The 12,633-nt window shown below is 38.7% G+C and overlaps 1 protein-coding gene across 1 annotated transcript in view; it reads left to right on the top strand.

Annotated features, from left to right (window-relative positions):
- Positions 1-12,633, top strand: part of UST (uronyl 2-sulfotransferase) — a 159,535-nt gene that overhangs the window by 114,965 nt on the left and 31,937 nt on the right. Inside the window, exon 6 of the mRNA XM_027725299.2 lies at positions 10,999-11,096. Within this exon, the coding sequence (XP_027581100.1) occupies positions 10,999-11,096 (98 nt within the window). The remainder of the gene's footprint in view (positions 1-10,998; positions 11,097-12,633) is intronic.

Below are 12,633 nucleotides of genomic sequence, written 5' to 3'. Positions count from 1 at the left end.
TCTCCTCTGCAACTCCTTTTGCATTTCAGCCCTGAGAGATGAAGGGAGAGATTCCAAGTCAGTAGATGCTGTGCAGAAGACTGACAAGAAAGCAGAAGTAGCACACAACTCAAACTTCTGGTTGTTTTCTCACCTTTCAAGAGGCTAGTGATAAAGTGCCACCACAAAGTGGTAGGTCAAGGACATGAAAGACATTTAGACTTTGCTGCTATGAGGAACTGTTTTCTTAAAAGCCATTACTGTTCTTTTTGAGATTTATCATCTAACTTTAAAAAAATGGTCAAAACCAAAGGAATTTATAACCTGTACTCTTTTTTAATGGAGAGGTCAGCAGCAGGTTTCTTTTTTTTTTTTTTTTGCTGGACAATGTGCTTGATGTGACTGGGTTATTGAGGGACATGTCATGAGCTGTTGGATACAGCCCCTCTTCCTTTAGCGTCAGCAAAAGGGAATTGTATTACTTCAATTCATGAGAGCAGGTAATCTAACCTGTAACTGTTGCAATAAAACATGCATCAGCTAGCCAATGTTAATTTTCTTTACTGAAGATTTTGCTACATCTGCAGATGAAAGAAGCTTAATAATTTTTTAAAAAATACTTCTTTCCTGAAGCCTGCAATAATTTTTTTTAGATTCATGTGGCATATCTTTCCTTCTCCATGTATTTACTCTTTTATTTTGAAGATTTATATTGAAGAAAGTAAGCGTTTTCCTTCCCAATTCTTTTCACATGAAGTCCTGTAAAAAAAAGGCAAATGGAGTGTGTTTGTTTTGCCTCTGTCCTGCTGGGATATATGAAAGCAATAATATTTAATGCTCGTTGTCAATTAAATTCATTTCCTTTTGGCTCATGGATTTCTTCTCTCTGATGATATCTTTAGTATTCAGAACTCTGATATTTGTTCTAATAAGCCTCTTTTAAACTTTTATATTGTTAAAACTATTTTTTGTGGACTTCTACTAAAACCAGCGTAATGCTGGCTTCAAGAGGTTGTGGCATTCGTAGAACTTCAATGTATTTCTGTTAGTATAAGCATTTTTGAGGTTTGGGCTCAAATCTGCTTAGTATAATTCCTGTGTATGCAGTCAAGCTTTAAAGGAATGAGAACATTTGACCTAGGAAAGAAAATGTGAGAAAAATGTGAACTACAAAAATGTCTCATTATTAAAATAGGCTTTCCTGTATTGTAGCAATGAAGTGATATTTTGAAACACTTAAATCACTTGGTGTCTGTGCAAATGATATTGTGTCATATGTGGAGGTATGAATTTCCCTTCTTGAGACATCCAGCCTGGATGGGGAAGCCAATACAAGCTGGCTAAAGAGTTGTTTCACCTGCAGTGTCCTCCCAGCTTCTAACGTCTTTCAACTTACCAACAGACATTGCTTCCATATAGGTGTTTAATAGCCCTTGATAGACCTCTCTTCTATGAATATATAATTTTTATTTTCTTTTTATTATTAATATTTTTGGTGGTTTGGGATTTTTTTTAAATCCAGTTATGTCTTTGTCATCCAGAGTATCCTGTTGCAAGGATCTATGGGTTTTTACCAGCACTGAATTTCCTTCAGCATCCTAGAGTCCTTCTATATCTCCTTGAGGTCAGATTTCTTATCTGCTCTCATTAATATTCTCTGTAAAATTTGTTACTTAACTGTTAACTCTTCTTTTTTTCCCTTTTTTCACTGAGAATTGAAGAACAAAGGACTGTCTTTAGTGACTGAATCAAAGACCTGTTGGAAGGTGGAGAGGCAAAGCTTTCTCTGCTGATGTTAATTCTTCCCCTTGCTGATTGTGTTCTTCATTATAGTGTTGTCTAATATTAGCTAGTTCTGGCAATTTTCTGTTCATTTTATCCATTTTATTCTAAAGTGTCTTTGACTGTCACCTCAGTTTGAGACTGTTTTTTTCCTGACACGCTCTTTCTACAGGGCCCTTTTCTGTACGTGAAAGCATCCCAGATTTGAGCAATCTGGTCTAGAGGAAGGTGTCCCTGCCAATGGCAAGGCAGTTGGAAATAGATGCTCTTTAATTTCCCTTCCAGTCCAAACTGTTCTATGATTCTGTGATGTTCTATCCTTTTTTCGTTACATAATTTTTCATTCTGAGCAACCTGGTAATGCATATTACTGCTCAGTTGTGAGCAGGCCTCCCTGTCAATCCAGGAGACATTGAGTCTTAGTATTAGACTTGCTTGGCTGAACTTTGAGGCTTTTAACATTAACAGAATGGTGTATTAGAAGGGTGATGATCTGCAATGTTATATGATGATTTCTTCTGTATCTTTTCCAATTTGTTTTTTTAAAAATGTGTAGTACGAATAATTTCTGGGATCCAGCATGTAAAGTCAAACAGAAGATGCTGGGTTCCAGGAGCCAGAGACATGAAATTATTCTTTAATTCCCTTCATGGCACTTTCTTGATCAGATGAGAACTTATGTAAGGTACCAGCAAGGTCTTTTCTGCTTTTACTGAAAAAGCCTAAGTTAAAAATTATTCTGTTTTAGGACTTCTAAGAAATTGAAAAAAGTCCAGAAGACAGTCTAAAAAAGGAATTGCTGTAGGGAAATGTAAATCTTCAGATGAATAAAAATGTGCTATGAAGCAAATGTCCTGCCGCTGTTCCTTGTGTTCATTGAGATCAAGACAAAATGGAGTTTCCTTAAATTACATTAACGTGGTTTTATATCAGATACTAGTAAAGGTTTTCTGACAATAGGAGCAATAAAGCATTGATACGAATTAGATGGATATGAACAATCCTTTTTAACAGACTGGACAAATGGCAACCCTGGTATAGATGAAAAAAGCATTTCACAAAGCACTGACTTAGCACATGCTAACCTAATTTAGCAAAATCCAACCCATCCAGTTTTAAGTTACCCAAATATCAAGAAAGGAGATTAAGAAGAGGTAAAGAAAGAGAGAAAAAGAGAGAATTATAGCTACTATCCCAGATCCAGCGTAGGTCCAGCTACCAGGAGTCCCAGAAATGGCAGGGCTGCGACCACGTGATGGCTGCATGGTATTGGTTTTATCTGCTCTGGCCCCTGGTGCCCGCACACCTGCCCCAGGTGGGATTCCTGGTGTGCCAGCCAATCTAGAGCTGGATTGAGGCTCTGGGGTGTGGTGTGGGGCAGTGCTCCCAGTGTCCAGCACCTGCTCCAAGGCTACCCAAGGAGGCTCCAAGATGCTGGGGTATGGAACAGGACACCATTTCACCTTCATGAAAGTTGACCTGTCCATTGCACACATACACACACACACACACGTTTGAGTTGGTCCGAGCCAATAATTAATATAATAATCCAGAATCTCACAGCTCCCTGCTTTTTAATACTTCTTTTTGTTGTATTGACTGGCTTTTTTTTGGTTGACTGGCTTCAAGGAGGGTAGATTCAGATTAGATAGTGGGAAGAATTTATTTACTGTGAGAGCTGTGAAACACTGAAGCAGGTTGTCCAGAGAAGTTGTGTATGCCCTGTTCCTGGAAGTGTTCATAGTCATGTTGGATGGGGCTCTGAGCAACCTGGTCCAGCAGAAGGTGTCCCTGCTATGGCAAGGGGTTTGGAACTCAAACCTTTCCATGATTCTATGACATTGATGTGACTTGCTACCTAGACCAGTAATGCCAGAGAGGGAGCAAAATTTTTTGGAGTATTTTGTCTTGCAGTAGCCTAGCTAAAGAGCTAATACAGAGATGAGCTAAAGTGTGGGCACTTGAACCTTGCCTCTGTCCATAGCTGCAATTTCCTCAGAACAACTGTGTATGTGGTAACTTTTCATAAGAGTCCTTTCAAAAATAGCCCAGTGAATAATCAGGAAAATATATCAAGGTCCAGTCTTCCTGGTTGTCCTCATTGTTTCTCAGGGACTCCCCAGGGACTTTCTGCAAGAGGCCAGGATAGCCATTGTAGCCCCTGGCTTCTGACATCCTGCTGCCTGTGCCCCTCCGTCCCTGGGACTTGTGTTTGCCTATGGGAAAGCAAGTCATCTGCAAGAGACAGACTGTATTGTAAATCTTAGGTAAACACCTCCATATGTCAAAGCAAGTGGTTGACTAATGATTTGGTGACAGAAATGATGGTTGGAGGAAACATCTGAAAAACTGGAAAAGATAAGGGAAGAGAGTTTGTTTCCAGATAATAAGTAAAAAAATATTTTTTTGGGGAAAAACCCAACACATTTATAAGAGCACATTGCTTTGTTTTACAGGACACCTGTTTTGAACTAATCTTTAAATAAGATGGCTGGAAGACAGCAGCTTGAGTCAAATGAGCAGGCTCTACGGAGTGCTTTTGTTTATCCAATGCGCCACTGCTGCTACGAGTCCCTGAAACTTTCCACAGGGTATTCTTCTGATTCCTTGAATAGGTTGCTACACGATCTGCATCTCTCGCAGTGTACCGGGTCTTACGAAAGTATGGGGGACGAGAGGGTTTGTTCCTTCTCTTCATTCTCTTGTTGCTTTTGCTGGTGCTTTTTATCAAACTCATGGTTTAGCTGAAGGCAAAGCAGTTTGTTGAAGAAATGATAATGAAATGGTTTGGAGAATTAAAGAGATCAAAGATTTTTACTTTTTTAAAAAAAGAAAAGCCTATTTCAATTTCTCTCAGCTATGTGGAGGAAAGGAACTTGAATACCTACAAAGGTGTGAAATGTCTGTGTGGCCTTTAAAGTGCTGTACAGAAGCCTTCAGAAGTGTATCCCTTCAAAAACAGATGTGCCAAGAACAAGCTGAAAGGAATGTTATCTGTAACTGAAAACTAGTTTTAAAATGGAAGCCTTAGTTCAGCTTTCAATTGTACTGTTTTTTGAAGGTACAGTGACATACTTCTTGACTTTCAAGAAGGAAAGCAATGGTTCAAACTAGCTAGAAGAGGTCATCTTTGGGGAGCACAACCCAAGCTGTTTAGTGCCCCAGGTACTTCCCTGTTTCATGCTCCAGTCTCCAAAGTCCTGTTATTGGCCTCCATCTTCTGTAGCATCCATGCCTTGTGGAAACAAGGCAGACCTAAATCTGTTGCACAGACCCACCAGAGGATCAGCCTTACTGGATGTCTCTTATAGCTGCAGTCTCCTCTTTTGTGGCAGATGAATCCTCTTCAGGAAGAAACACAAGACCCACCTCTCCTGTCTCCTCAGTAACTATGTGAGATGTGGCAGGTAGCTAAAAAGACAGCAGAAATCCCTGGCATCCATGGATTTCATGGTGCCAACAAAAGAATACGCTGGAGAGCATGGGCGGTTCTCGCAGCAGTGACACTATTTGGCCATGAAGGGACAGTCAGTGTCAAGGTGAACAGCCACATGCTCTGGTGACTGTTTCCCAGTCATTGCAATGACTGCATTGGTAAAAGCACTAGAAGAAATTAATATAGTGACTGAAGTCAGTAACTGTAGCTTGCGTCGCCCTGTGCAGGTGGAGTGCTGTGGTGGCATTGTGGCATTTACATGAGCAAGCCCTGTGTTGTTTGCTCTTCTGGTAGAAGACCAGAAGGCAATGGAGGGAAAGGAAAGGGTTTCTGTTGCTTTTTTAGCTGGCAGACCTTGCACAGGAGTGAAGGGGCAATCACAGCTGGTGCAGGGGAATGTTTGGGGAAAGAATCCACATTTTGGTTAGCTAGATCTGCTCTGCCATCTCATGGAGCTTCTCCCCAAAATGTCCACTGCGCACTCTGCAGCCTGACACTGGTGTCCCAATAAACTTGCCCAGCTTGCTGTCATCTCCAAAGGGCAATCATCCCACACAGTTTGGCACAGTCTACCCCACCTGGCAGCCCACCTTGGAGGTGCTTGGCGCCACATTAGCAGAGGATGGGAAGCATTTGGCTTCAACTGTACTGGCAATGCTGATTTGGGAAGCAGTGCCCAGCATCTGCCCAACCCACAGAAGTCTGCTGCCAGTGCTGTTGGCATAGATGCACGAACAAGTACCAAATGCCTCCAGAATGTGAAAGAAACAAGTAGTCTTGCTGCTGTGTTGCTCTAGTTATTCCAAACACTTGATTGAGATTGAATACACCTGGTGAAGTAAAACTCTCTCCAATTAGGGTTAAAAGTGTGCTGCATTAGAGTTATTTTCCTTTAAAATGTATAAGTAGTTTTTGCTCCTGAGTAAGATTTAGTAAGTCATGTTACATTTATCTTTGGAAACCTTCATGCTGACTATACCTTGACTTTTCAATGTCTTTCTGCAGCCATACAAAGTAGGAAGTTGTGCTTTTCCCTCTTTCATTTCATATTTGCACTCACAAGCCCTCTTCTGAGCCATCGTGTTTACATTTTCTTCTCCATCACTCTGTGGCCACCCAGAGCTTGCTAGCTGGGTCAGAGAAAGCGAGGGATTATGGGGTTTTTTCAGCATGGTTGTGTTTAGTTCCTATGATGCAACATTGTCCTCAGGATGTAACGGTCAGTTTGACTTCTTTACAAACACAAAGCAAATATGTGAGAAAACGTTTTACAAGCCGCGAGAGGATTCTTGGTGGCTCTTGGGAGAGCGGAATAATTTTCTTTGGCTGACGACAGTGAGGGCTAGACTGCACTGCTGACTGTAGTGGTGTATGAAGAACAGCCTTGTAAGCAGCAGAGGTCACCCTAGACTGGGCTCAATTACTGGTTTTCCATGTTGTTTTATTGCATTTTCTTTTATGGAAACTTGAAAGCTATTTATTTAGGTTGCTGCTGACACACCTCCACATCTGCAACCTTCAGACTGATGTAAGGAGCTTGCACTGTGTCTGGGCTCTAAGCAGGGTCTTCTGTTTCCACAGACATTGTGGCATCCCACAAGAGTGGGGCATGGAAAGACGTGTATTTTTCATTTTGATTGTGAGAGGAAGGATATTTTTATGATTTTACATAGATTAGCAGATGATTAATGGAAAAATATTTGCAAGGCATGTATGTATTTGAGTTACATTACCTTATTTTAAATTATCAGTGTTACTATGAATTGCAGTATATCCATAGCAGAATCTGGTGTTTCTGTAATTTTTGATTAAGACACTGAGGATCAAGAAATAGGGAATGCTTTGAAGCCCAAGAATGATCTTTATTTTTTTTTAACTTGGCTGTTCCTTCTACTGGACAAAAAAAAAAAAAGTTATTATTTCTCCCAGTACTTTTAGGATTTTGTGTCAGGAGGGAAAAAAAAATCAAAGTCTTGAATATAAGGTCACATCTTTCTGTATATAGTACAAATTTGCCATGAGTTAAAGACATTAATTTAAGTAAATTGCTTATTGTTCTATTAAAAAATACTTTAAAGTTTGCTGTTTTGGTGATGGCATTAAAATTCCCAAAGGAATTTTGTAGCCCTTCACTACCTACAACTGCCTGAAAGGAGGTTTAGTGAGGGGGGTGTTGAAAGGATGAGAGAAAATGTCCTTAAGTTGCACTGGGGAGGTTCAGATGAGATATTAAAAAAAAAAAAAAAAAAAAAAAAGAATTCACTGAAAGAGAGGTTAGGCATTGGAATAGGTTGCCCAGGGAGGTGATGGAGTCACCTTCTCTGGAAGTGTTCAAGAGGCATCTGGAAGTGGCACTTGGGGATATAGTTTAGAAGTGATTATGGTGGTGCTAGGTTGATGGTTGGACTAGATGTTCTTGAAGATCTCTTCCAACATTGATGATTCAATGATTCTATGAAATATATTTAGTCACGTGCTGACTTTGTCTTATAGCATGTATGAACTCACTATGGCAAATAAAACGGTTTGTTATGCACCTCAAAAAATATATTAATAACACACCTTTGGTATATTTCTGATAGATCAGTAGTATGGCTCATTGACAGATTAATGGATTAGGGCATGTTGTGATTTTTATTTGAAAGGCAATTTTACAGAAGGAAGTAGACATTACCAACTTAACTTCTCAGACAAAATTGTTGCAAGAGTAGAAAATTATAGCACTATTAAAGGCAGTTTCTGTTGTTACTTGGAACCCCAGGGCTGATTCCTGGGTGTCCCACTGTCCTGCTGAAGACAGAAGCCCAGCTGGATGTGAGCAATATGAATTGTAGCCAGGAGCTGAGGAATAAAGTAAAATACCTCTTTCTTTATTGTGAAGTGTTATGATCAAAATAGCTCTATGTATTTCCTTCTCCATCTTTCCAGACTGTGTTAGAATAATTTTTTATAAGGCTCCTCCAGTGATTTAAGTGAGCAAGGCTGTCATCTGTCACCTTGCAAATTTTTGTCTCGCATAAAAACATTTCTGCCCTGAAGGATCTGTGTCCTGCTGGGAAAACATGATCTTACTGTGAAATGTGGTATTAATATGGCTTAGGATAGTAGAGTAACACTGCATAGGGTAGTATCATTTCACCTTGGCTTTCTGTGCTCAGAAGAAAACTCAGAAGTTCCTATAAGTGCTGCTAGACCAAAGAGCATCTTCCTGTAAGTGTGTGTAAGTTTTGTAATGGCTAGCACACCTCAGGCCAACCCTTCTTTCACCCACTTTTTGGTTGAAAATTGCTATTTGACATCTCATGGAGCTGCAAAATTATCATCAAGTAAAATCTTCTCTGAGGGATGGATAGTGACTGGTCATTTCTTTTACAGTTTATGAATACAGTAAAATAGGAAAGGTGAGTGGGTGCTGCAAGTGCATCAGGACACTCCAGCGTCCATAATACAGATCACAGCTGTGCTGGTAAACGAAGCCTGGAAAGGGGCAGTGCTTTTACTGCAGGGAAAACCTGGTGCTTCTGATGTCAGGAATGTGAAATACATGTCATTGTGTGGCAAAAAATTGTAGGTTCATATGAAAGCATACCTGGCCTTTATCTTAAACCCTGACTGGATGAACAAGAAGTGAGGAGGATTAGATTAGTCCAGCCCAGTTGTTTCAGTGATCCTACATCAGTTTACCCTCAAAAGGAATATTAAAAATCTCTTTTTGACTTAATACCAGCTGCTCGCTTGTTAAAGCTGCAGGATTTTTCACATGAATTTACATTGCTTTTACTGTACAGATGTTTCTTGGGCCATATTAATCAAATACTGTTTTCAGAATTATGAGAAGGTCCCAGTTACACTTTTGTGTTGGGTATTGATATTTATCTCAGGGAACATTTTCTGACTCACTGTATTCATTAGTCTTGCAAAGAAATGTTAAGTTCCTTCACTGGGAGTTAATGTCCATTCAGCTTTGTATGAAAGTGAGAAAAGAGGAATAGTTCTCAGTTACTAATGATTTTTTAGATCATATGTAGGTGTTTCTGCCTTCCATGTATCTGCCTTCCATCTAACCCATCCATCAAGTGCAAGCTGGCTGGGACATAATTTAAAGAATTGTTGGGGCAATATTTCAGATTTTAAAAAATTTATTCATTGCAGGTCTCTAGGTTCTTATGGAAGCCAAAAATATATATCCTGAAAACATCTCTGCTGGTGTCTACAGTAAAAGCACAATAAGCCTTTAAAGAAATTCAATTTATAATTCGTGATAAAAAACCTTATTGGGATTATAGGAGGGGGCACATTGCCTGTGCTATTTACATATCTACATTAAGATTTCTTAGTAGTATTCATAGCACTGAGAATGGGGGGCTGGTTAGCTGAATATAAAAATTCAGGTCTTGACCATAAATCTTCTGGTATGTATTTAAGGCAAGCCCTGAATATGCTTTGGGGAGCAGGGGGAATGGATTGTTTGTATCCCAGTTGACAACTGTTGTTTTCTTTAGTGGTTCCTCACCAGATGATTTACTTCCCAGCCCATGAACTTCTGATGTGCTTATAAAATCTGATTTACATAAGTGTGATACAGAGTAGGAAACAGGAATGTGCTTTGAAAGGCTTGCAGACCCAAATGTGACACTGATGAAGTTAGATGTGAGGGCTGAAGTTCTGGGAGGAGCTTTTCTCTGATGAGGTCTCAGGTGTGGATGCTGCAGCTGGAGGCCTGTACCCTGCACTGCCCTGGGAGAGGATGGTCTCCATGTATTCCGTGCTGTCAAGCATATCTGTCTTGTGGAATGTTCTCTGTTATATTTTATTTACTTGATAAAATATAGATTTGTTTAATTGTTGGTTTGATATTGATGTGTATCAAGTCTAAAGCATTATGAAAGCACATGTCTAAATAACAATGAAGATTGATTCTGCAAAGATGAAATCCTTCCATCTTTGCTTTTGTTGTCTTGCACTTTTTTTTTTGCCCTGTATGTCTCTGGAGTCAGTGGGTGTGCTTACAGAATAAGGCTCTATTAGCCTAGATAAGTATAGTGCAATTCAATCCCACTTGCAGGTATGTTTATTATTGCAGTAAAGTAAAGCTAGAAATGGAATACAGTTCCTCAGGGTTCAGTAGCTATGAGAAGTCTTTGAAAAATGATAAATAGCTTCTAATTAGATGAATGATGTTTCATGAAAATGATAAATACTTTCTAATAAGCCCTTTTCTCCATGGGGGTTTCTACAGTAGGTTCAATTTTGAACATCTGAGAAATTTACAGAATTCTAACCAGAAGTATGTTCATATATTGAGTAAGCTATGTGAATTGCAGTTTGTTTGCTCATGCCAGTCATTGAATGAAGCAAAATTAAAAAAAAAAAAAAATATCGTCTCGACTTTATTTATTCTGGCTACTTCAGTTTTCCTCCAGGGTGTAGTTAGAAGAAAGAAGAGCCTGAAAATAATCTCCTGAATATTTTAAATATTACTTAGTATGAAAGTTGATCCATGTGTCCCACTCTGAATTATACAGTAATCTCAATATAATAGTTGTGGACTTTGCAGCAGGGGGAAAAAAAAAAGTGGGTTTTTTGCATTCTAGGACAAAATAACATTTTTTTTCCCCATCCTGAACCTTTCTAATGATATTTAGAAGTAGATAAATTGACCAATAGATGACTTTTAAGATATTTGGTATAGCCTCAGCACAATTCTTTGCCCCTGAGATGACTATAAAAATATGAGATAAAGAAAATTGTTGTTAGTAGAGAAGGAAAATGCAGTATTTTTTTTCTTTCCTCCCCCACAGGACATTAATGTATGTATCCTTGAAAACTACCCTGAATGTTCCAATCCCAGGTTATTTTACATCATACCATATTTCTGTGGACAGCATCCGAGATGCAGGTAAATATATGCAAGGTATTCCAATTTGTTCAGCAATAGTTATTGCCAACATTTTGTCAGAAACTGGTGATAAAGAGGCGATGGTTACTTGAAGTGCAAGAGAAAAATATAAGTACAGTAAATGTAGCACTGTATGTCATAACTGCATGCATATATTTTGAAGTAAGGAGGGTAATGCAAATGTAGCATTATTCTTTCTTCTTGGTTTATAACATGAATAATTCATCAAATCTGAATGTATTCACATGGATTTTTTTTTTCTGGGTTGGCAAGGTGAGAATGGTAGTTACTATATGTGCTCATTACTCATTTTATCTACACTGTAATTTTGTAATAGATCTTTTTGATCTGATCAGATGCTTGTATCAGGTCTACATATGAGGAATTACAGGTTTCTCTGTCCATGTAAGAAACAGTAATCATGTTTAAATCTGTGTAAAATGCAGCCTTCTACTGCTGTAATTGAGCTAGCTCATTTTTAACATCTGTGTATGCCATTGTCATATTGCTATGTTAGTGATACTATAGTAAACTTTTATGCAATAATATGTGAATAATTGTAAATACTTTCTTGTTTTCAAATCCTATACTGTTGGTCGCAACATGTTCTTTATTAAGTTTGTTCAACTTCAAGGTATTCTGTTTCGTTATTGTTCAGGCTTCTCCATAATGAAACAACTGCACATTTTTCAACATTTCTTTCAACAGCCATACGTTTTATAGCAGTAATAACAAGTGAAAGTGTGTTCCTTCTTATATGTTAGTTTCTAAGTATCTGTTTTGTAAAATCCTGCCTTTTTTTTTTGGCATAAGTGAAGTTATGTTTAAGAAACAAAACAGATTAATGACTTCATTTTCATTACACGCATTTTTTTCTTAACATATTTTGGCCTTATTTGCAAATGCTTATGATTGCACATTTAACTTGTGTGCATGAGTAATCTCATTAACAGCAGTCACATACCTGAACATTTTCATGGCATATCTCCATGAGGTTCCCAAGCAGTATATTGAAGTACTGTTTTGTAGCTTCTTATAGTTCTGTCTCCTATCATGCCCTTGCATTTCCTTCAGCTACTTCTTAGTCTCACAAGGAGCTGCAAAGAGGAGGCTGATAGTGTTTGTTAGGACACTTTGCTCTTCCAGGATATGGATCAGTGCACAGAAGGTGGTAGAGCATGAAAAGCCTGCTGTAAATCTGCTCTAGTAGGAGTGTAAAGCAATAAGCTTTTTCACATCATCGAAAGAGCTTCAAAAAAATGTTTTTAAATTTACTATTGCGTAGAGTTCGCAATAGACTGATGAAATCAGGGAAGAGGTGTGATTTCCAGCCACTCACATGTAGCATATGTGACTCAGATGTTCATCGTAGCAGCTGGATCCTGTAAAAAAGCTGATTTCCTTTAGTTGGAGACACTGGCATTATATCCCATATCAATATGAATGATGACTGCTACTCCCAGGACATAACTAATATGAGTTAATGTAGGGGATTTAGAATTCATATAGTTATCTAACCAAATTGTCCTTCTGGAAA

This window comes from Pipra filicauda, unplaced genomic scaffold, assembly GCF_003945595.2.
Source record: "Pipra filicauda isolate LSUMZ 115617 unplaced genomic scaffold, ASM394559v2 scaffold42_size3861933_pilon, whole genome shotgun sequence".
Classification (NCBI taxonomy): Eukaryota; Metazoa; Chordata; class Aves; order Passeriformes; family Pipridae; genus Pipra; species Pipra filicauda.
The sequence above is the reverse complement of the archived record's forward strand: the minus strand, read 5'-3'. Positions and strand labels throughout refer to the sequence as shown.